General features: G+C 47.2%; 1 protein-coding gene across 1 annotated transcript in view; it reads left to right on the top strand.

The window, feature by feature from the left end:
- The window catches only part of LOC119946558, a 33794-nt gene extending 18280 nt beyond the window's left edge, over positions 1–15514 (top strand). The window contains 6 exon segments of the mRNA XM_038767948.1: positions 5169–5308; positions 7655–7725; positions 8048–8158; positions 8556–8657; positions 9199–9224; positions 15341–15514. Of these exon segments, the coding sequence (XP_038623876.1) occupies positions 5169–5308; positions 7655–7725; positions 8048–8158; positions 8556–8657; positions 9199–9224; positions 15341–15343 (453 nt within the window). The 3' untranslated portion in view covers positions 15344–15514.
- Positions 15515–21309: the final 5795 nt, after the last annotated feature.

Here is a 21309-nt window from a genome sequence, read left to right as displayed (position 1 = left end):
CTTTCAACTCTTACATTCAGTCAGATCCTCCATTAGACTGTAAGCTCCTTGATATCGGGGATCAATCAATCATATTTATTGAGCGCTTACTATGTGCAGAGCACTGTATTTACCAAGTGACTATTACAGTAAGTGCTCAATAGGTACCACTGATTGACTGATCGATTGACTCAGGATGTGATCTCCTTTTGGTTTTTCATCCACAACATTTCTCAGATCGACCCCTTCGTTTCTATCCAAACGGACACTACTCTAATCTAAGGCCCTTGTTATATCTCACCTAATCTACAGAATCAGCCTCCTCACTGGTCTCCCTGTCTTCAGCCTCTACCTTTTCCCATTTTTACTTCTATCGTCTGCTTGGATCATCGCTTCAAAATTCCATTCTGTACAAGTCTCCCCACTACTTTAAAATCTCCCCATCTTACCTATTCCTCTCCACAACAAGCTGAAACTCCTGACCATCGGCTTTAAGACAGTGCAATAACTTTGTCCCTCTTACCTATCCATTCTTTTCCCACTACACCCCACCTCACTCTCGCAGTTCCTCCCAAGCTCACCTAGCGCACTGTGAATCATTCTCAACTTTCCCACCTCAGACCCCAGTCTCTCACTCTTCCTCCTGCTTGGAATCCCTTTCCTTTCAAATCCAACAAACTACACCTCTACCCATCTTCAAAAGCCTTCTGAAACCCCACCTCCTCCAGAAGGCTTTCCTCATTTAACTTTTCTTTTCCCCAAGTTACGTCCCCTCAACTATCATCTCAGCCTTTTTGTACCAACTTAGCACTTCCACACTCACACCTCCTATGACACTTTTGTACACATTAGTTCCATAAACACTTCTTCCTCCTATCTGTAAATTACTGAGTGTCTGTCTTTCCTTTAGACCATAGACACAGGCCAAGGGATCTTATCTTTTCCGTCTATTTTAAGTCTCCCAAATACTTAGTACAGCTTCTGAATCCAGAGGAGACACACAAGAAATACTACTGATTAATTATCTTGGCTGATAGCTAGTCTATCAGTTTTTGGTCTGCACTGCGGTGTCAGGAACTGGTAACCAAAGCAGCCAGATGCATTTTAGCAGGGACTTCTAGTGCTGCGTTTTTCGAAATCCCTTGTTGCCAACTGTCCTACCCACACTCTGTCACTGGAGTGTCTTCTCCAGACTCGTTCTTTGATCCTTTCCAGTCACCTCACCTGGAATTTCTTTGAAGGATGGAACTACCTCAAATCCTCCCACGGAACATATGTAATCCCAGATTCCATCATTGTGATGAACTTGAATGTGCCTTCCTCAATCAATCAATCAGCGGCATAAACCGAGTGCTTACTGTGTGCAGAGAACTCTACTAAGTGAAGCAGCTTAACCTACTGGGTAGAACATGGGCCTGGGAATCAGAAGGACCTGGGTTCTAATCCTGACTCTGCCTACATTTGCTGTGTGTGATCTTGGGCAAGTCACTTTCCTTCACTGGTCCTCAGTTCTCTCAACTGTAAAATGAGGATTAAGACTCTCAATCCCATATGGGACATCGACTGTGTCCAAACTGATTAGCTTGTATCTACCCCAGTGGTTAGTTCAGTTCCTGGCACAAAGCAATCAGATCAGACACAGTTGCTATCCCACCTGGGGCTAGTACCTTAAAAGGGAGGGAGACCAGGTATTTAATCCCCATTTAACAGATGAGGAAACTGAGGCACAAAGAGGTTAAAAGATCACTCAGTAAGCAAGTGGTAGAGCCAGGATTAGAACCCATGTCTCCTGACTCCCAGTCCTGTGTTCTTTCAACTAGGCTATGCTGCTTCTAATACTGATAATAGTAATAGCATTATTATTTGTTTAGTGCTTACCATGTGCCAAACACTGTACTAAGACGGGTGTGAAAACACTACAATCAGAACAGGCACAGTGCCTGTCCCACATGGTCCCCACAGTGTAAGAGGGCAGGAGCACAGGTGTTTTATCCCCATTACTTTAGCTGAAGAAACTGAGTCACAGAGAAGTTACATGACTTGGCCAAGGTCACACAGCCGGCAGGTGGCTGAGTCAGAACTAGTGATGCTTCTTGGTCTGAGTTGGTGAAAGGGTGAGGTGGGGTGGAGTAGGAGGTCGCTGAGGTTGAGGAATGAGAGGAAACGGGCATCTGGGGGATCCTCAGGAAATTCTACAGGGATATTGAAGCCCCTAAGGATAAATATAGGGGTGGATGATGAGAGAAGGAAGGTGAGAAAAGTATTAAAATTCAGGATATTGGAAGTAGGGAAGTAGAGGTGATAACTGATGGTAACTAGTAATTGCAGTGATTGGCAATTGAGAGGGATGTCAGGGTTTTACAGCAAGAGAAAGGGGGGAATGGAGGGTGTGGGATGTTGTGAAAGCAGCAGTGGGTGACAAGAAGCTGGGCAGCTCCTCTTACTTTCCTCTTGAGCCCTGGGGGGTGGGGAAAAGTGAATACCTGTTCTCCCTTCTACTTAGATTCAGAGCCCCATATGGGACAATGTCTCTGTCCAGTCTGATTAACTTGTGTCTAGCCCAGCACTTAAAACAGGGCTTTCAAATACAATAATAATGATGATGATGATGATGATGATGATGATAACATTACTAACAATAACAATCCCCCTTGGGAAAGAGAGCAGCAATGGAGAGAATTTCTTCTGGAGTGAGCCAGGCCCCCATGACAGCGAGGAGCCTGGAAATCAGAAGATCATAGGTTCCAGTCACAGCCCCGCCACTTGCCTGCTGTGTGTCTTAAGAAGCAGCATGATCTAGAGGATAGAGCACAAACCTGGAAGTCCAAAGGTCATGGGTTCTAATCCCGGCTCCACCACTTGTCTACTGTGTGACCTTGGGCAAGTCACTTCACTTCTCTGTGCCTCAGTTACCTCATCTGTAAAAGGGGGGATTAAGACTGTGAGCCCCATGTGGGACAGGGACTGTGTCTAACCTGATTTGCTTGTATCCATCCCAGAGCTTAGTACAGTGTCTGGCACATAGAAAGAGCTTAACAAATTATTATTCATTATTAGGAGGAGCAGTGACTTGGCCAGGAACAGATCGAGGATGAAGGTGACTTTGCCCCTGACAGAGCGGGGCTTCCACAGGGCTCACTGGGGTGGGGAACTGGAGAGGGGATGGGTTGGTTGGAAGTGAGCTGATGGGATGCAATCCTGGGTGTGATGGGAGGTTTGAGGAGGGCGCTGAGAAAGAAGGCCAGGAAGTGGTGAGTAGAGGGTCAGGTAGGGGTATTCATGGTGAAGTCCTGGTACCCTAAGGACCATACTGGGCCACAGCACAAGCAATGACCTGCCTCTACTCCTGAGGGCCTGTGGCTTCTGCTCCCTCAGAGGTGCTCCCTCAGAAAGAGACAGAGAGAGAGAAAGAGAGAGACTCCTTCCCCAAATGACTCTTTTTCTGAAATTCAGTAGAGTTGCATGCCTTACTCTCTTAAGGTCCTGCCTCTCAGAGGTGAAATCTATTTAATGGGGTGATTTTAGAGGGAATTTGCATGACTAAATTGCACAGAGAGGCTGGGTGAGATGGTAGGGGTAAAGACTGGCATTTCTCTTTCAACTAATCAAGGGAGCCTTCCTGGAAGAGGGGGGGAAGGTTTTCTGGGGTTATTTAATTAAAGGACAGGTGAGAGCTTGGCAGTCTACAGAATAGCATCTCAGATATTTGTTGCAGACGTAGGAGAAGGTGTAGAAGTAGAAATTGGGGCTGGCTGGGATAGGGCCAGCAAAGCGCTTAGTACAGTGCTCTGCACACAGTAAGCGCTCAATAAATGCAATTGAATGAATGAACGAATGAACGGTACAGAAGGCAGTAGAGGGCAGGGAGAAGTGGGCATTGAAGGAAAGCCTGCAGTGGTCCAGGCAAGGGGTTATTAAATCTGGAAGCAGTGGCAATTGGGACAGAGGGAGTAATCATAGCTTGTGGCTAAAAGGAGCAGAATTGTGACATCAGATTATGTGCCCTAGAAATGACTTGGGAGTTTCTTGTGGGAGTTGTTCACAATGAAGGCGATGTTGGATACAGGAGAAAGAACAGAGATCGGGGGTGTCAACACAGCTATCCTGGTAACCCCAGTATTCTGTAGACACAGACAGAGAGAAGATATTTTAAATCGACATCTTATCATGGCAGAGAGTTTGCATACACTGATGAAGCTTAGAGCTATGTCATATAGTGCTACTCATAATGGAAAGATCTAAGCCAAAGCATCAGACGACGTTGATTCACCTGTGCTGGGCAGCAGCGGCATGGGAAAGATTCAAAGGAGGATGACCAAGTGATCAAAACATTGATTAAAGACAATAGCAGAGATTCAAGTTTTTACTGTGCAGAAGAAGGCAATGATAAACCAATTCTGTATTGTTACTGAGAAACTCCACAGATACACACACCAGAATGATTGGAGTATTTGTTAAGCAGTAACTATGTGCCAAGTAACTAAGTGCTGGAGTAGATACAAGGAAATCAGGTTGGACACAGTCGTTGTCCCTCATGGGGCTCACAGTCCTGATCCCCACTTTACAGATGAGGTAACTGAAGCACAAAGAAGTTAAATAACCTGCCCGAGGTCACACAGCAGTCAAGCGGCAGAGTCATTCATTCATTCATTCATTCAATTATATTTATTGAGTGCTTACTGTGTGCAGAGCACTGTACTAAGCGGTTGGGAAGTACAAGTTGGCAACATATAGAGACGGTCCCTACCTAACAACGGGCTATCAAATAGGCCACGTGGCTTCTTTTCCTCCAAGAACAGCCTCAGGCCCAGTCCGTGGGCCCAGTGAGGCGGCCGGACACTACCAAACCCCCAGGAGAATGAACAAATGTCAGGATTAGAACCCATGAGCTCTGACTCCCAAGCCAGAACTGCCGTAGAAGATGGTACGTTCTGAAGAGGGTATGTCCATAGAGCAGCTATGACTCTGAAATGACTTGACAGCATATGAAGAAGGTTTGTTTAAACGCTTGCTATGTGTCAAATGCTTTTTTAAACACTGGGGAAGGTACAAATGAATTGTTAGACACAGTCCCTGCCCTGCATGGGGCTCACGGTAAATGGAGGATGGAGAACTTATAGGTGGCCTGGCCTTAGATGCTGGTAGAGGGAAAAGAATCAAGAGACCCACTTAGAGGATACTCTCTCCAGTATTCAGGGTACTGGTACTTGGTGGCCGTGGTATCAGACGAAAAGCACTTTCTGAGCACCAAGGACATGCTGAAGATGTCAATTGCTGTCATCAAGGCTCTGGATGGTGGGAACCTGAATATCAAAATGAGTTTACTTGGGTAAGTGTGACACCTCAGAGTGGACTGAACATAATAATAATAATTATGGTATTTGTTAAGTGTTATGGCAAGAGCCCGGACTTGGGAGTCAGAGGTCGTGGGTTCTAATCCTGGCTCCTCCACTTGTCTGCCATGTGACCTTGGGCAAGTCACTTAATTTCTCAGTACCTCAAGTGACCTCATCTGTCAAATGGGGATGAAGACCGTGAGCCCCACGTGGGACAACCTGATTACCTTGTATCTCCCCCAGTGCTTAGAACGGTGCTTGGCACATAATAAGCGCTTAACAACTACCAACATTATAATTACTATGTGCCAAGCAAGGGTCACCATTGACCCTACCTCCCAGAGGGTCCCAGAACTCGTCTGGGGAGAGGAAAAGTGGAAGCCCAATAGAAAGAGGATAGTCCTGGGGGTCAGTGGATCTGGGTTCTAATCTTGGCTCCTTCACTTGTCTGTTGTGTCACCTTGGGCAAGTCACTTAACTTCTCTGTGTCTCAGTTACCTTATCTGTAAAATGGGGATTAAGACTGGGAGCCCTATGTGGAACAGGGACTTTATCCAACCTGATTATCTTATATCGACCCCAGTGCTTAAAACACTTTCTGGCACATAGTAAGCGCTTAACAAATGCCATTTAAAAAACAAACAAAAAACAAAAGAAGCACAGGCCTGCAGGTCAGAGGACCTGGGTTCTTATCCCTGTACTGCCATTTGCCTACTTCATGACTTTGGGCAAGTCATTGGGCTACAGTGCATTGTTAATGATAATAGTAATAATTAATCTATTTGTTAAGGGCTTCCTATGTGCCAAGCACTGTTCTAACTGCTGGGGTAGATACAAGCTAATCAGGTTGTCCCACGTGGGACTCACAGTCATAATCCCCATTTTACAGATGAGGTAACTGAGGTACAGAGAAGTTAAGTGGCTTGCCCAAGGTCACACAGCAAACAAGTGCAGAGCTGGGATTAGAACCCACATGCTCTGACTCCCAAGCCAGTGGTCTTTCCATCAAGCCACACTGCTTTCTCGATGTGACCCACTAATTTAATACTATTTATATATTCATAGTAATAATTATGGTATTTGTTAAGCACTTCCAATGTGCCAGGCACTGAACTAAGCACCTGGCATAGAAAGTTCAGTAAAATCATAAAAACCGTGGTATTTGCTAAATGCTCATTGTGTGCCAAGTAATACACTAGGCATTGTGGTAGATAAATGATAATCAAGCTGGACATGGTTCCCTGTCCCATACGGGGCTCACAGTCACTACGTCCTAAGTCCAAGGGTGCCCAGATAAACCAATGAATTCATGCAATACAGTTCACTGTACTTCTCTGATCCATCTTGGCATTTGAGTTGGGGACACAGGTGAAAGGTCACCCTGGAAGCTGCAACCTGATCCTGGTGTGGGCAGAAATGGAATGAGAAGAGAAGCAGCGTTACGGGCTTGGGAGACAGGGGTCGTGGGTTCTAATCCTGGTTCTGCCACTTGTCAGCTGTGTGACTTTGGGAAGTCACTCCACTTCTCTGGGCCTCGGTTCCCCCATCTGTAAAAAATGGGGATTAATAATAATAATAATAGCATTTATTAAGCACTTGCTATGTGCAAAGCACAGTTCTAAGCACTGGGGAGGTTACAAGGTGATCAGGTTGTCCCACGGGGGGCTCACAGTCTTAATCCCCATTTTACAGATGAGGTAGCTGAGGCCCAGAGAAGTTAAGTGATTTGCCCAAAGTCACACAGCTGACAATTGGTGGAGCCGGGGTTTGAACCTATGACCTCTGACTCCAAAGCCCAGGCTCTTTCCACTGAGCCATGCTGCTTCTCTAAGACTGTGAGCCCCATGTGGGCAACCTTGATTACCTTGTATCTCCCCCAGCATTTTGAACAGTTCTTGGCACATAGTAAGCACTTAATAAATACCAACACTATTATTAATGAGGTTGGTATAGTTGGGTTTTATGGGATCCCAAAGGAGAAGAGTGGGAATCTACTGACAGAGAAAGCCAGAGAAGAAAGAAAAAGACATCTGCCTGTGGATGGGAAAATTGGTAAAAGGGTCAGGCCAGGATTCCATGGGGACTGGAGGCTGGGGAAGGGCAGGGGGTGAAAACTGATCTGGAATCCCAGAATAGGGGGTTTGGGTTAGAGCTCCAGGGAAGCACATCTGGTCTACTGGACTAAGCTCCTAGATCTTTCTGAAGGTGGAGCCAGCCAGAAGCCAGAATGATGCTTCGGTAGAGCCAAGGCTCCTTCCACACTGAAGATTTGTTTTCCCTGGTTGGGAGTGTTGGCAGAGTCAGCAAGCAGGGGGTGATGGGTTTTGCTGCTCTTCCAGGCCAGAAGGATGTAAAAAAATGGAGGCGACCTTAATCAAGGAGTCCCAAGACGGTCATTACTCGAATCTCGGTGAGTTTGCTTTCGGTGCTTTGATTCTAGGTGGGAACAAAGAACAATGAGGAGCAGAGGCTGGGGGATCAGTTTCAGCACATACTGGTTGTGTCTCCTTATGGAGGTATAGGGTGGGACCAGAGTGGACCAACTCCGTGCTTTGGGATGATGAAAGTTTGGGCTCCAAGCACCCTCTAGATCGTAAATTAGTTGAGGGCAGGAATCATGTCTACCAACTCTACTGTGTCCTGCTCTCCCAAGTATTTAGTCCAGTGCTGTCTGCATCAGTAAGCACTCAATACCACTGACTGATTGAGGACTCCTCTGTTTTTCCTTCCAGCCCTGGCCCAGAAGGACGTGAGGGTAGTAGCGACTGACTATGTGAACTTCAGTATTCTCTATGCTTTCAGCGATGTGAAAGGCATTACCAGCACCAATATCCAACTGTACAGTAAGTGGGGAGTGGAGATCAACGTGTGAGGGTTGAGACTCGGGAACTGGGCCCCGGTAGCCCCTTGCCTGATATTTCTGGCTAACCGAGGCCAAAGTGTATTGGGGGAAGCCTGAATTTCCTGGTAGGTAGCTGATTCACACTTGGTAGGAGTCACTGCTTGGTCTTTGAAGACCTCAAGGCCCAGAAATTCATGCAAACTGCTGGGAAGAGGGGCTGGGGGTGGGATACAGTTGGATGTGGCGTGAACCCCAACCTCCCCTGCAAGGGAGGAGGCCATCCTGCCTTTTCTCTCCCTGTTCCCTGCTACTTTCTGTCCCAGGCCTGTACCTGCTCCCTCTGATGAAAGTAGAAATGATAAGTCACTGCCCAAGGTCAACCTTCCTTCTGCCTGCAGGTCGGACGCAAGATGTGAGCCCCGAAGGTCTGAAGAAATTCAAAGAATTCTACCCCACCGTGGGGCTCAGCGATGACATGATGGTCATGCTTCCCAAATCAGGTCTGTGGCCCAATCCTGACTGTGACTGCCCCTTTCCAATCAGGAGCTGAGAAGGGCAGCCATCATTGATGAATCGGGTCCATGTTGCTCAGACAGCTCATTCTTTCCGAGGCCCCAGGGTTATCTCCCAGCTCTCGGGAATAATGGGGTGGGAAGGGACCCTGGGAAGTCATTTTGGCCAGCCCTCTGTCTCCATGCAAGGTCACCCCTGTAACGCACCACACCAAGATGAAGATTTTCTCAAAGAAGGGGAGTACCTCAGGCTCCCTTCTTCTCCCTCTCTTTTCTGCATCACCCTTGCACTTGGATTTGAACCCTTTATTCACCCTTCCTTCCACCCTAGGACACTTCAGTCCAGTTCGATAATTCATTCATTTATATTAATGTCTATCTCCCCTTCTATACTGCGATCTTGTCATGGGCAGGGAATGTGTCAACCCACTCTGTTATATTGTGCCCTCCCAAGCACATAGTCCAGTGCTCTGCGCAGAGCAAGAACTCAGTAAAAACCACTGATTGATGTATTGATTTCTTTCCACAGATGCTTGTGGCAAAGAACTTTTAGAGGTGAGTCCATACTTCGTGGTGTCAACCTTTGCACCCATCACCCCCTTCTTCTGGTGACCAAGGAATGTAACTGGACCCCAGAGGTGGCAAAGAACAGACTGCAATGAGGCCCCCAAATTGGAGATAGGATGAGGGAGAGGGAAATCTTAGTGCCAGGAGGAGTATATGTTTCCTAGCCACTTAGTGGCAGCAGCAGGAGTAATAGTAGTTATTCAGTGCCAACCATGTGCAAAGCACTGCACTAAGTGCTGGGAAAGAAGTACATTGGTGAGCTCACAGTCTAAGAGTAAGGAGGGCGAAAGGGGTTAGTGACAAACATATAGCAACAAACACATAGTTTACCCTTTCCTGTCTTAACGCTGCCCTCTCCTCTGCCAGGCAAAACTATTTCTCCCTTCCTTATTGACACCCATGCCCATCATCCCCATCAGCTGTTCCGTACATTTAACTCCCTTCTCAGGCCCCCTGTTCCTCCCCCTCCTCCATCCCTCACCTCCAACGATCTGGCCTCCCAGTTCATTAGTAAAATTAACCCCAACAGGTCTGAGCTCCCCAAAGTCACCCCTCCCCCTTCTCCATCCCTCCCACTCTCAACCCTCTCCACTACTCTCCCATCCTTCCCAGCAGTATCTTCAGATAAGATCTCCTCCATCCTCTCAAGTGCTCCCCCATCCATCAGTTGCTTCAGACCCCATTCCCTCTCATCTTATGAAATATCTCGACCACCTCCCCTCCTTAACTTCCATCTTCAACCGCTCACTCTCTACTGGTTCCTTCCCCTCTGCCTTCAAACATGCCCATGTCTCCCCAGTCGCAAAAACCCCTCTCTTGATCCCACCTCCCCTTCTAGTTATCTCCCTATCTCCCTCCTACCCTTCCTTTCCAAACTCCTAGAATGAGTCGTCTACACTCGCTGCCTCGAATTCCTCAACGCCAACTCTCTCCTTGACCCCCTCCAATCTGGCTTGCATCCTACACTCCACCGAAACTGCCCTCTCAAGGGTCACCAATGACTTCCTTTTTGCCAAATCCAGTGGCTCCTACGCTATCAATCCTCCTCGACTTCTCGCCTGCCTTCAACACTGTGTATCACCTAAGACTTGAACCAGGATGGCATGCTGAGGGGGGCCATACTCCTTTGAAACACTTCTGACGTGGGTGTCCCGATTGGACCCTTAGGATCGCTAATTTAGGTACCTCAAAACCTGAAGAGAGTCCAGAGCTCTAAATGTCCATGGCCTGGGACCAGAGGAAAAGCTCCAGTGCCACTTTGCTCCTATGACACCAAGGTTCTTCTGTCCATCCCCAGAGGAGGCCTGAGTGTGTCCTGAGGACCCCCGCTCCCACAATTGCATGTCCACTCTGCTCGAAGCCCTACAGCCACAGCCCCCTGGCATCACACAGCTCAGGGCAGAATGGCCGAGGGCAGAATCTAACTACTACTCATTTAAAAAAAACTGCTCAATGAATCTCTCCAACCTTGAAGCTCATCTTTCTAATGTGGAAAGAGGACAACGCCCAGACCTGCCCTGCGGTCAAGATAGAGCCATGGGTGGCACAGTCCTCCAGTAGGGAGAGAGTTTCTTTGTGCAGAAACGCTCTGGGCATGTTACTCCCCTCCTCAAAAATCTTCAATGGCAGCCAGTCAACCTATGTATCAAGCAAAAACTACTCACTCTTGGCTTCAAGGCTCTCTATCACCTTGCCCCCTCCTACCTCACCTCCCTTCTCTCCTTCTACAGCCCAGCCCGGACCCTCCGCTCCTCTACTGCTAATCTCCTCACTGTGCCTTGTTCTCGCCCATCCCCCGTCGAACCCTGGCCCACGTCTTCCCCCTGGCCTGGAATGCCCTCCCTCCACACATCCGCCAAGCTAGCTCTCTTCCTCCCTTCAAAGCCCTACTGAGAGCTCACCTCCTCCAGGAGGCCTTCCTAGACTGAGCCTCCTTTTTCCTCTCCTCCTCTCCTCCCCCTGCCCTACCTCCTTCCCCTCCCCACAGCACTTGTATATATGTTTGTACAGATTTATTACTCTATTTATTTTACTTGTACATATTTTCTATTCTATTTATTTTGTTAATGATGTGCATCTAGCTTTATTTCTATTTATCCTGATGACTTGACATCTGCCCACATGTTTTGTTTTGTTGCCTGTCTCCCCCCTCTAGACTGTGAGCCCGTTGTTGGGTAGGGACCATCTCTATATGTTGCCAACTTGTACGTTCCAAGCGCTTAGTACAGTACTCTGCACACAGTAAGCACTCAATAAATACGATTGAATGAATGAATGAATGGATCACCCCCTTCTCCTCAACACGCTATCCAACCTTGGCTTCACAGATGCTGTCCTCTCCCGGTTCTCCTCTTATCTCTCCAGCCATTCATTCTCAGTCTCTTCTGTGGGCTCCTCCTCCCCCTCCCATCCCCTTACAGTAGGGGTTTCTCAAGGGTCAGTTCTTGGCCCCCTTCAGTTCTCTATCTATACTCACTCCCTTCGTGAACTCATTCACTCCCACATCTTCAACTATCATCTCTACATTGATGACACCCAAATCTACATCTCCACCCCTGTTCTCTCTACCTCCCTCCAGGCTCATCTCTCCTTGCCTTCAGAACATCTCCATATGGATGTCTGCCCACTATATAAAACTCAACATGTCCAAGACTGAGCTCCTTATCTTCCCTCCCAAACCCTGTCCTCTCCCTTACTTTCCCATCACTGTAGATGGCACTACCATCCTTCCCGTCTCACAAGCCCGCAACCTTGGTGTCATCCTCGACCCCGCTCTCTCGTTCACCCCACACATCCAATCGGTCACTAAAACCTGCTGGTCTTACCTCCACAACATCGCCAAAATCCACTCTTTCCTCTCCATCCAAACCACTACCTTGCTGTTTCAATCTCTCATCCTATCCCGACTGGATTACTGCATCAGCCTCCTCTCAGATCTCCCATCCTCCTGTCTCTCCCGACTTCAGTCTATACTTCACTCTGCTGTCCGGATTATCTTTGTACAGAAATGCTCTGGGCATGTTACTCCCCTCCTCAAAAATCTCCAGTGGCTGCCTGTCAACCTATGAATCAAGCAAAAACTCCTCACTCTCGGTTTCAAGGCTCTCCATCACCTCGCCCCCTCCTACCTCACCTCCCTTCTTTCCTTCTATATTGCTCAGCCCGCACCCTCCGCTCCTCTGCCGCTAACCTCCTCACTGTGCCTTGTTCTCGCCTGTCCTGCTGTCAACCCCCAGCCTACGTCCTCCCCCTGGCCTGGAATGCTCTCCCTCTGCACATCCGCCAAGCTAGCTCTCTTCCTCCCTTCAAAGACTTACTGAGAGCTCACCTCCTCCAGGAGGCCTTCCCAGATTAAGCCCCCTTTTTCCTCTCCTCCTCCCTATTCCCCCACCCTACCTCCTTCCTTTCCCCTCAGCACTTGTATATATTTGTACAGATTTACTACTCTATTTTACTTGTACATATTTACTATTCTATTTATTTTGTTAGTGAAATGCATATAGCTTTAATTCTATTTGTTCTGACGATTTTGACACCTGTCTACATGTTTTGGGTTTTTTTTTTGTCTCCCCCTTTGAGACTGTGATCCCGTTGTTGGACAGGGACCATCTCTATATGTTGCCGACCTGTATACTTCCCAAGTGATTAGTACAGTGCGGATTATGATGATGATGACATTTGTGAAGCACTTACTATGTGCCAAGCACTGTTCGGAGCACTGGCGGAGGGGGGCGGGGTACAAGGTAGTCAGGTTGTCCCACATGGGGTCACACTTTTAATCCCCATTTTCCAGATGAGGTCACTGAGGCCCAGAGAAGTGAAGTGACTTGCCCAAAGTCACATAGCTGACAAGTGGCGGGGCTGGGATTAGAACCCATGACCTCTAACTCCCAAGCCCGGGCTCTTCTCACTGAGCCATGCTGCTTCTCTGCTCTGCACACTATAAGCGCTCAATAAATATGATTGAATGAATAGCGAAGCAGCATGGCCTAGTAGAAAGGGCAGGGGCTTCGGAGTCAGAGGACCTGGGTTCTAATCCTGGCTCTACCACTTGTCAGTTTGGAGGCCTAAGGCAGTCACTTAGTTTCTCTGTGCCTCAGCTCCCTCATCTGCAAAGTGGGGATTCTGTACCTTTGCCCCCTTCTATCTAAACTGTGAGCTCCATGCTGGACTTGATAATAATAATAATAATAATAATAATAATAATAATAATAATAATAATAATAATAATAATAATGGTATTTGTTAAGTGCCCTCTATATGCCAGACACTGTAGTAAGCACAGGGGTAGATACAGTCAAATCGGGTTGGATACAGTCCCTGTCCCACATTGGGTTCACAGTTCCCATTTTACAGATGAGGGACATGAGGCACAGAGAAGTAAAGTGATTTGTCCAGGTCACACAGCAGACAAGTGGCAGAGCTGGGATTAGAACCCATGACCTGCTGACTCCCAAGCCCATGCTCTATGCACTATACCTGGCTGCTTCCCTTATACCAGGCAGATGATCTTGTAACTACTTCAGAGCTTAGTCTGTGCTTGACACATAGTAAGCACTTAAAAAATACCACGATTTTCGTTCTAAAGAAATAAGAAAAAAAAAGTTAAGGATGAAAAATATGACACAGCCACAGGGTTTCATTCAATTAATCAGTCAGTGGTATTTATTGAGCCCTTGCTGTGTGTACTAAACGCTTGACAAAGTAGAATTACAATAGAATTGGTAGACACCATTACTGCCCACAGAGAGCCAAGCTCCCGAACCCCCTGGTCTCAATCAGACCCACCTCATATCCCTCCCCTTTGCTTTACTGAGTAGAAACAAAGGCGTGCGTGGGCTCAGCATAAGATCTGTACAAACATGGCTCATTCCAGGCTGCCAAAGAAACAAGGAAAATCCCTGCAAGAAAGACCACGTTGGAATAAAGTAGCAATGCTCAGCTCATAATAATAATAATGATGGCATTTATTAAGTGCTTACTATGTGCAAAGCACTGTTCTAAGCACTGGGGAATTTACAAGGTGATCAGGTTGTCCCACGCGGGGCTCACAGTCTTAATCCCCATTTTACAGAGGAGGTAACTCAGGCCCAGAGAAGTGAAGTGACTTGCCCAAAGTCACACAGCTGCACACAGTAAGCACTCAATAAATACGATTGATGATGATGATGAAGTGGCAGAGCCGGGATTTGAACCAATGACCCGTGACTTCAAAGCCCGGGCTCTTTCCGCTGAGCCACGCTGCTTCCCTAAGCTCATCTAAGGACCACGTTATTCAGAAGGGACCCGTGAGCCTGATTGATGGATTGAATCAGGAAGCGTTCTCCCCAAGCCACACCAATCCGGTCCCAGTCAGGGGTGTCAGTGTTAGACTTGGAATAGGCCAGAAATGGAAGACAAAAGACTCAGTCACCATTGCTCTTCTGGTGACAGGAAAATGTGTGTGAGTGTGCATGTGTGTTTCTATGTGTACATGGGGTGTCAGTGCCTAGGAGCAACAGATATGCCTGAATTGTCAATAAATCAAGAGTATGGATGGAGCACTTATTCTGTGCTGAGCTCTATACTAAGTACTTGAGAGAGTACAATAGTGGTAATAGGCATAAATCCTGTCCACAAGGTTCTCACAGCGTAATGAGGGAGGCAGACACTAAAATAAATTACAGGTGGGAGAAGAAAAGAGTTTAAAGATCTGCACATAAAGTGCTACTAGGGAGTGTGTGGGGTGGGAATGAGCAAACAAGGACTTTGGTCGGCGTGGACATAGAGAGATGAGAGATTATTCATGAAGGCCTCCAGAATATGTGATTGGCCCAGATCTGGAGCCCTGGGGAGGTCAGGGACAATTTTAGGCTGACTTGGGAACAGGAGCTGCTCAGATCTGGGGTGGACTGGGGAAACCATCACCCACTCTGCTGTCTTCGCCAGACCTTATGCCTGGGCCTTATCTTCGTATTATCAGGCCCATTTTGGAAACAGCCCCTTGAGTTTGCCCATGAGGAATCTGCTTTCATCACTGGTGGCTAATGTCCCATCACATGACACTGTTCTGTCATCAGCCAGTGCATCCCTGTCTAAGTCCTTGCATTGTGTTTGTTTTCCAGTGACAGCAGATCATCTGTGCCCCAGGGAGACTCTCCTACACCAGGACCAGAGAACCAGACACCCAGCTTGGCTTCTGCTCCCCACACAGCTCTCCATCCTGTTTCATAGGTCTGGGGACACTTTGGGCCTCCCTGCTTTCCTCTTTTTTGTGCTCAATAAATAGATTCAATGCCTTTCTCTGCCTCATTTGCTTGTGTGGGTGAAACCCTCCAGTGGAGAGGGTCTGGGCCACATTCCAAATGAAAATGGACTCCTGAATGCTGAGTCACAAAGAGTCAGTGTTTGTGGAAAGCTGGCTGATTTGGAATGCAGAATGCACTGCGGAACAGGCACTGAAAGATCTGTGTTAAGGTCAGCCTCCCTCTGCTAGAAGCACTTGCGATCAAAGGGACCAAGGAGAGGGATGCATCATGTCTGGTGCAAAGGGCCAGATCAGGGGTGCCACTCTATATGTGGAGGTTCAGGCAAAGTCAGCTGGATTTGATATAGTGCTACTAGATTGTAGGATCCCCCACTGGATTGTTAGATCCTCTTTTTTATGGTATTTGTTAAGTACTTACAACGTGTCAGACACTGTACTAAGCACTGGAGTAGATACAAGATAATTGAGTTGGACACAACTGAGCTCTGTTCCACATAGGGCTTGCAGGATTACTCTCCATTTTACAGATGAGGTAACTGAGGCACAGAGAAGTTAAGTGACTTGCCCAAGGTCACCCAGACAAGTGACGGAGCTGGTATTCTGACTCTCAGTCCCCTGCTCTATCTACTAGACCATGATGCTTCTCCCTAAACTGTAAGCTCCTTGAGGGGCAGGGATCACATCTATCAACTTTATTGTATTGGATTAATTAATCAGTCATATTTATTGAGTGCTTATTTGTTGGAAGCAGAACACTATATTAAGCCCTTGGAAGAGTACAGTATAACATTATAACAGACACATTCCCTGTCCACAATGAGCTTACAGTTTAGAGGGGATGATAGACGTTAATATAAATAAATGAATTATGAATGTATATATGAGTATCTTGGGGCTGAGGGTGAATGAAGGGAGAAAATCAGGGTGATTCTGAAGGGAGTGGGAAAAAAGGAAATGATTCTTGGATTCTTCCAAGCACTTAGTAGAGTAGTCTCTGCTCACAGTAAGCACTCAAAATATACCAGTGGTTGATTGACTGATTACTCTGTGTTACGTGACCCCGAACACTTCTTAGCAATGACTTCCAATCACCCAATAACCTCAGTCCCTCAATCAGTGGTATTTATTGAGCGCTTACTATATGTAGAGCATTTTACAAAGCTCTTAGGAGACTACAACTCAACAGAATTAGCAGTCACATTCCCTGCCCATAATGAGATTACAGTCTACAGCCTACTAATACTCTTCTAGTGCCAACCTACTCACTGTACTTCGATCTCATCTACCTTCATTTCAATTGATTTGTATCTCATCAGGCTCGGGAAAGTGATTGTCCGCTAGACTTCAGGGTACAGGCCATACTTTCCTGGCCCTATCAAGCTCACTGATCATTTCCTGCTGGAGGAGAGGGCCAACCTCCATAGGACACTGTGATTTCAGGTGTGATTTGCAGTTTCCTTAGCCTCATCTACCTTCTTGGGGATTAAAGCCACTGTGGCTGATAACCCTGCCCACAGCCTATTAGAATTAGAAACATTTGCTTGACAAATATATCATCAAATTAGGACTAAACTTCCTGTTTATCCCATGTTCAAGGTGATCCAAGGAAAAAAATATCAAATTAAAAGCCCCAGCCAGGACTCAGCTGAGAGCTCTGTGAAAACCCCAGAGACTCTTGGCTGAACCAGATTTCCAAAACAGATAATGACCCAAGTCCGGATTTAATCAGCACCACTAACCGGGCGAGATAATGAAAGAAAATATCAAAGCCGAGGTTTGTAGGATAATATTTAGCAACGCTGAAGTTCAAAGCTGCAAGGGCCAAGTTAACAAGCTGATTAACAGAAATCAGACACTAAGGTTTTCAGCCATGTGGTTGCCTGAAAACCTGACTTGGGGAAATGGCTGGAAGCATAGAGGTGTGGAAGTTTGGCGTGGTACTACCCGAGGGGAAGACATCCATGTCTAGGCCAAGGACAAGCAGGAGGTCAGAGCCTCATTCTGGTTCTCTGAACTTTCCCAACACTTAGTATTGTACTCCGCACACAGTAAGCACTCAATAAATAGCACTGATTGATTGATTGATTGATTGGGCAGTGGATGGCCAGGTGGGAATACCTATTTCAACCCCCTCTAGGTCTGAAGTGTGACATCCTGGGCCTGAGCTTTTCTGGAACCCATTTACCCTGGACAGAAACAGGAGCTTGGCTGGCAGAGCTCTTGTGCAGGCACTAAGGACACTAACACCACTTCCACTCTGCACAGAAGGTGACATACTCAAGACTAGTTCAGCGAGTGCTTCTATAATAATAGTAATAATAATAACAATAATACTGATGATGATGGTATTTATTAAGAGCTTACTATGTGTCAAACACTGTTCTAAGGTCTGGGTTGGTCCAAGCTAATCAGGGTGGACACAGTCCCTGTCCCACATGGGGCTCACAATCTTAATCCCCATTTTACAGATGAGGTAACTGAGGCCCAGAGAAGTGAAGTGACTTGCCCAAGTTCACACAGCAGACAAGCAGCAGATCCAGTATTAGAACACAGGTCCTTCTGACCCCCCCAGACCCATGCTCTATCCACTAGACAATGCTGCTTGTAGACTGTCAGCTCCTTGTGGCCAGGGCACAGGTCTACCAATTCTGTTTTATTATATGTTGCCCAGCTGAGCAGGTGCCACACCTAATAATAATGAATCAGGGTCACAGGATTAAATTATAACAAATGTTTATTAGGGCCTATCACCAAGCTTTCAACTGGTAATAAGGCTCTGACTCACAGCACCATGCACAAATGTTGCGACAGCTTGCCTCCCCCTGACAGATTGACACCAAATGGGTCTGCATCCTGCCTTTTATGCCTGGTTTTCTCTGCCCGTGTTGTGATGCTCTTTCCCATATTAGTTTTGGCTCTGGGTTCCACCATTTATGCCTGGCTTCCTCAGCCACCTCAGCCCCACTGTGATGCTTTTTCTTATGTTAGTTTTGGAGTGAACCCCCTTTGGGCTCTACGGTTTCAGTCTCTCTAATTGGGGAGGCTCAGTTTATGGGTTTACCTATAAGACTGGACTGGATATGCTGATGAAGAATCCCCAGGGGGCAGAAAGTCTTAAAGCATCTAGACAGTGTCCCGTGGACTAGGGTGATTGGTAGTATATTGGGGTCTTGTGAGGATCCCTCATTGGGCAGGAAAATCCTGAATATCATCTTTTGTTACCTATAAGAGATTGGGAGGTGGGGGTGAGGTCACATTCTCTTTAACCCTGATAAGCAGCATCCTTGAATTCAATCATATGACTGCTGCAGGAGTGCTGGGCTGCATGACAGGATGAGCATCCCCTTAAGGTGTGTATTGTACCCCAAGTTCTCTTGAGTGACCGGAAAACTCAAGGTGTCAGAACCATAGGACCTGCACCATAATGGATCCTCTCCAAGCTGTTGCTAGGTCCCTTACGCCTTATCCCCAGTATTGTACTCTCCCAAACTCTTAGTACCATGAAGCAGCCTGGCCTAGTGGAAAGAGCATGGTCCTGGGATTCCAAGGACTTGGTTCTCATTCCAGCTTTGCCACCTTCTGGCTCTGTGATCTTGGGCAAGTCATTTTACTACTCTGGGATTCAGTTTCCTCATTTGTTCGTCAAGTCTAAGTAGGTGGGAGTTGACTCCTATGTGGTACAGGGAATATGTCCAACCTGATTAGCTTGCATCCACTCCAGCACTTAGTACAGTGCCCACTATGTAGAAATTCTTAACAAATACCACATTTATTAATAGTACAGTGCTGTGCACACAGTAAATGTTTAATCAATAGTGGTGACATCGATCGATTGACTGTTTCTGACCCACTATGGGCAGGCTCCTGATGAGGTTGCACAAAGGGTCACAGGAAACTGCAGGAAAAATTAAGAGGGAGTCAGCAGTGAATCAGAATAAAAGGGGAGGGAGTGTTACTATCAGTGGCATTTATTGAGGGCTCACTTTGTCCCTAGGTCCTCACCTCCTAATAGCCCCCTCACTCAGCTCTGGCTTTGCTCTCCCCAAACCTGATCCGCTTCACTACAGAAGATGCCTGTGGCATCACAATGAAAAGCGAGGATGGGAATTCTAGATTTTTCATGAATGATCACTTCACATGAAGAAACTGTAAGTAAAGGGGCTGAGGAAGAGAAGGAGAGGGAGAAATAGTAATTTCTAAGCACTGGGGTAGATGCAAGTTAATCAGGTTGGACACAGTCCAACCCACATGGGGCTCACACTCTTAATCCCAATTTTACAGATGAGGTAACTGAGGCACAGAGCAGTTAAGTGGCTTGCCCATGGTCACCAGCATACAAGTGACAGAGCCAGAATTAGAACTCTAATTCCAATGGCTCCTACTCTCTCCTAATCCTCCTCGACCTCTCAGCTGCCTTTGACACTGTGGATCACCCCCTTCTCCTCAACACACTATCCAACTTTGGCTTCACAGACTCCATCCTCTCCTGGTTCTCCTCTTATCTCTCGGGCCATTCATTCTCAGTCTCCTTTGCAGGCTCCTCCTCCCCCTCCCATCCCCTTACTGTAGGGGTTCCTCAAGGGTCAGTTCTTGGTCCCCTTCTGTTCTCTATCTACACTAACTCCCTTGATGAACTCATTTGCTCCCATGGCTTCAACTATCATCTCTATGCTGATGACACCCAAATCTACATCTCTGCCCCTGCTCTCCCTCCCTCCCTCCAGGATCATATCTCCTCCTGCCTTCAGGACATCTCCATCTGGATGTCTGCTCACCATCTAAAACTCAACATGTCCAGGACTGAACTCCTTATCTTCCCTCCCAAACCCTGCCCTCTCCCTGACTTTCCCATCACTGTTGACGTCACTACCATCCTTCCCGTCTCACAAGCCTGCAAACTTGGTGTCATCCTCAACTCCACTCTCGTTCACCCCTCACATCCAATCTGTCACCAAAAACTGCCAGTCTCACCTCCGCAACATCGCCAAGATCAGCCCTTTCCTCTCCATCCTAACCGCTACCCTGCTGATTCAATCTCTCATCCTATCCCAACAGGATTACTGCGTCAGCCTCCTCTCGGATCTTCCATCCTCCTGTCTCTTCCCACTTCAGTCTATACTTCACGCTGCTGCCCGAATCATCTTTGTGCAGAAACACCCTGGGCATGTTACTCCCCTCCTCAAAAATCTCCAGTGGCTACCAGTTAACCTACACATCATGCAAAAACTCCTCACTCTCGGCTTGAAGGCTCTCCATCACCTTGCCCCCTCCTACCACACCTCCCTTCTTTCCTTCTACAGCCCAGCCTACACCCTCCGCTCCTCTAACCGCCTCACTTTGCCTCGTTCTCATCTGTCCCGCCATCGACCCCCAGCCCACGTCCTCCCCCTGGCCTGTAATGCCCTCTCTCCACACATCTGCCAAGCTAGCTCTCTTCCTCCCTTCAAAGCGCTACTGAGAGCTCACCTCCCCCAGGAGGCCCTCCCAGACTGAGCCCCCTCCTTCCTCTCCCCCTCCCCATCCCCCCAACCTACCTCCTTCCCCTCCCCACAGCACCTGTATATATGTTTGTATAGATTTGTTACTCTATTCATTTTACTTGTACATATTTACTATTCTGTTTATTTTGTCAATGATGTGCATCTAGCTTTACTTCTATTTATCCTGATGACTTGACACCTGATCACATGTTTTGTTTTGTTGTCTGTCTCCCCCTTCTAGACTGTGAGCCCATTGTTGGGTAGGGACCATCTCTATATGTTGCCAACTTCTACTTCCCAATCTCTTAGTACAGTGCTCTGCACACAGTAAGCGCTCCATAAATAT

Source organism: Tachyglossus aculeatus, chromosome 27 (assembly GCF_015852505.1).
Source record: "Tachyglossus aculeatus isolate mTacAcu1 chromosome 27, mTacAcu1.pri, whole genome shotgun sequence".
In the NCBI taxonomy this organism is placed as follows: domain Eukaryota; kingdom Metazoa; phylum Chordata; class Mammalia; order Monotremata; family Tachyglossidae; genus Tachyglossus; species Tachyglossus aculeatus.
The sequence above is the reverse complement of the archived record's forward strand: the minus strand, read 5'-3'. Positions and strand labels throughout refer to the sequence as shown.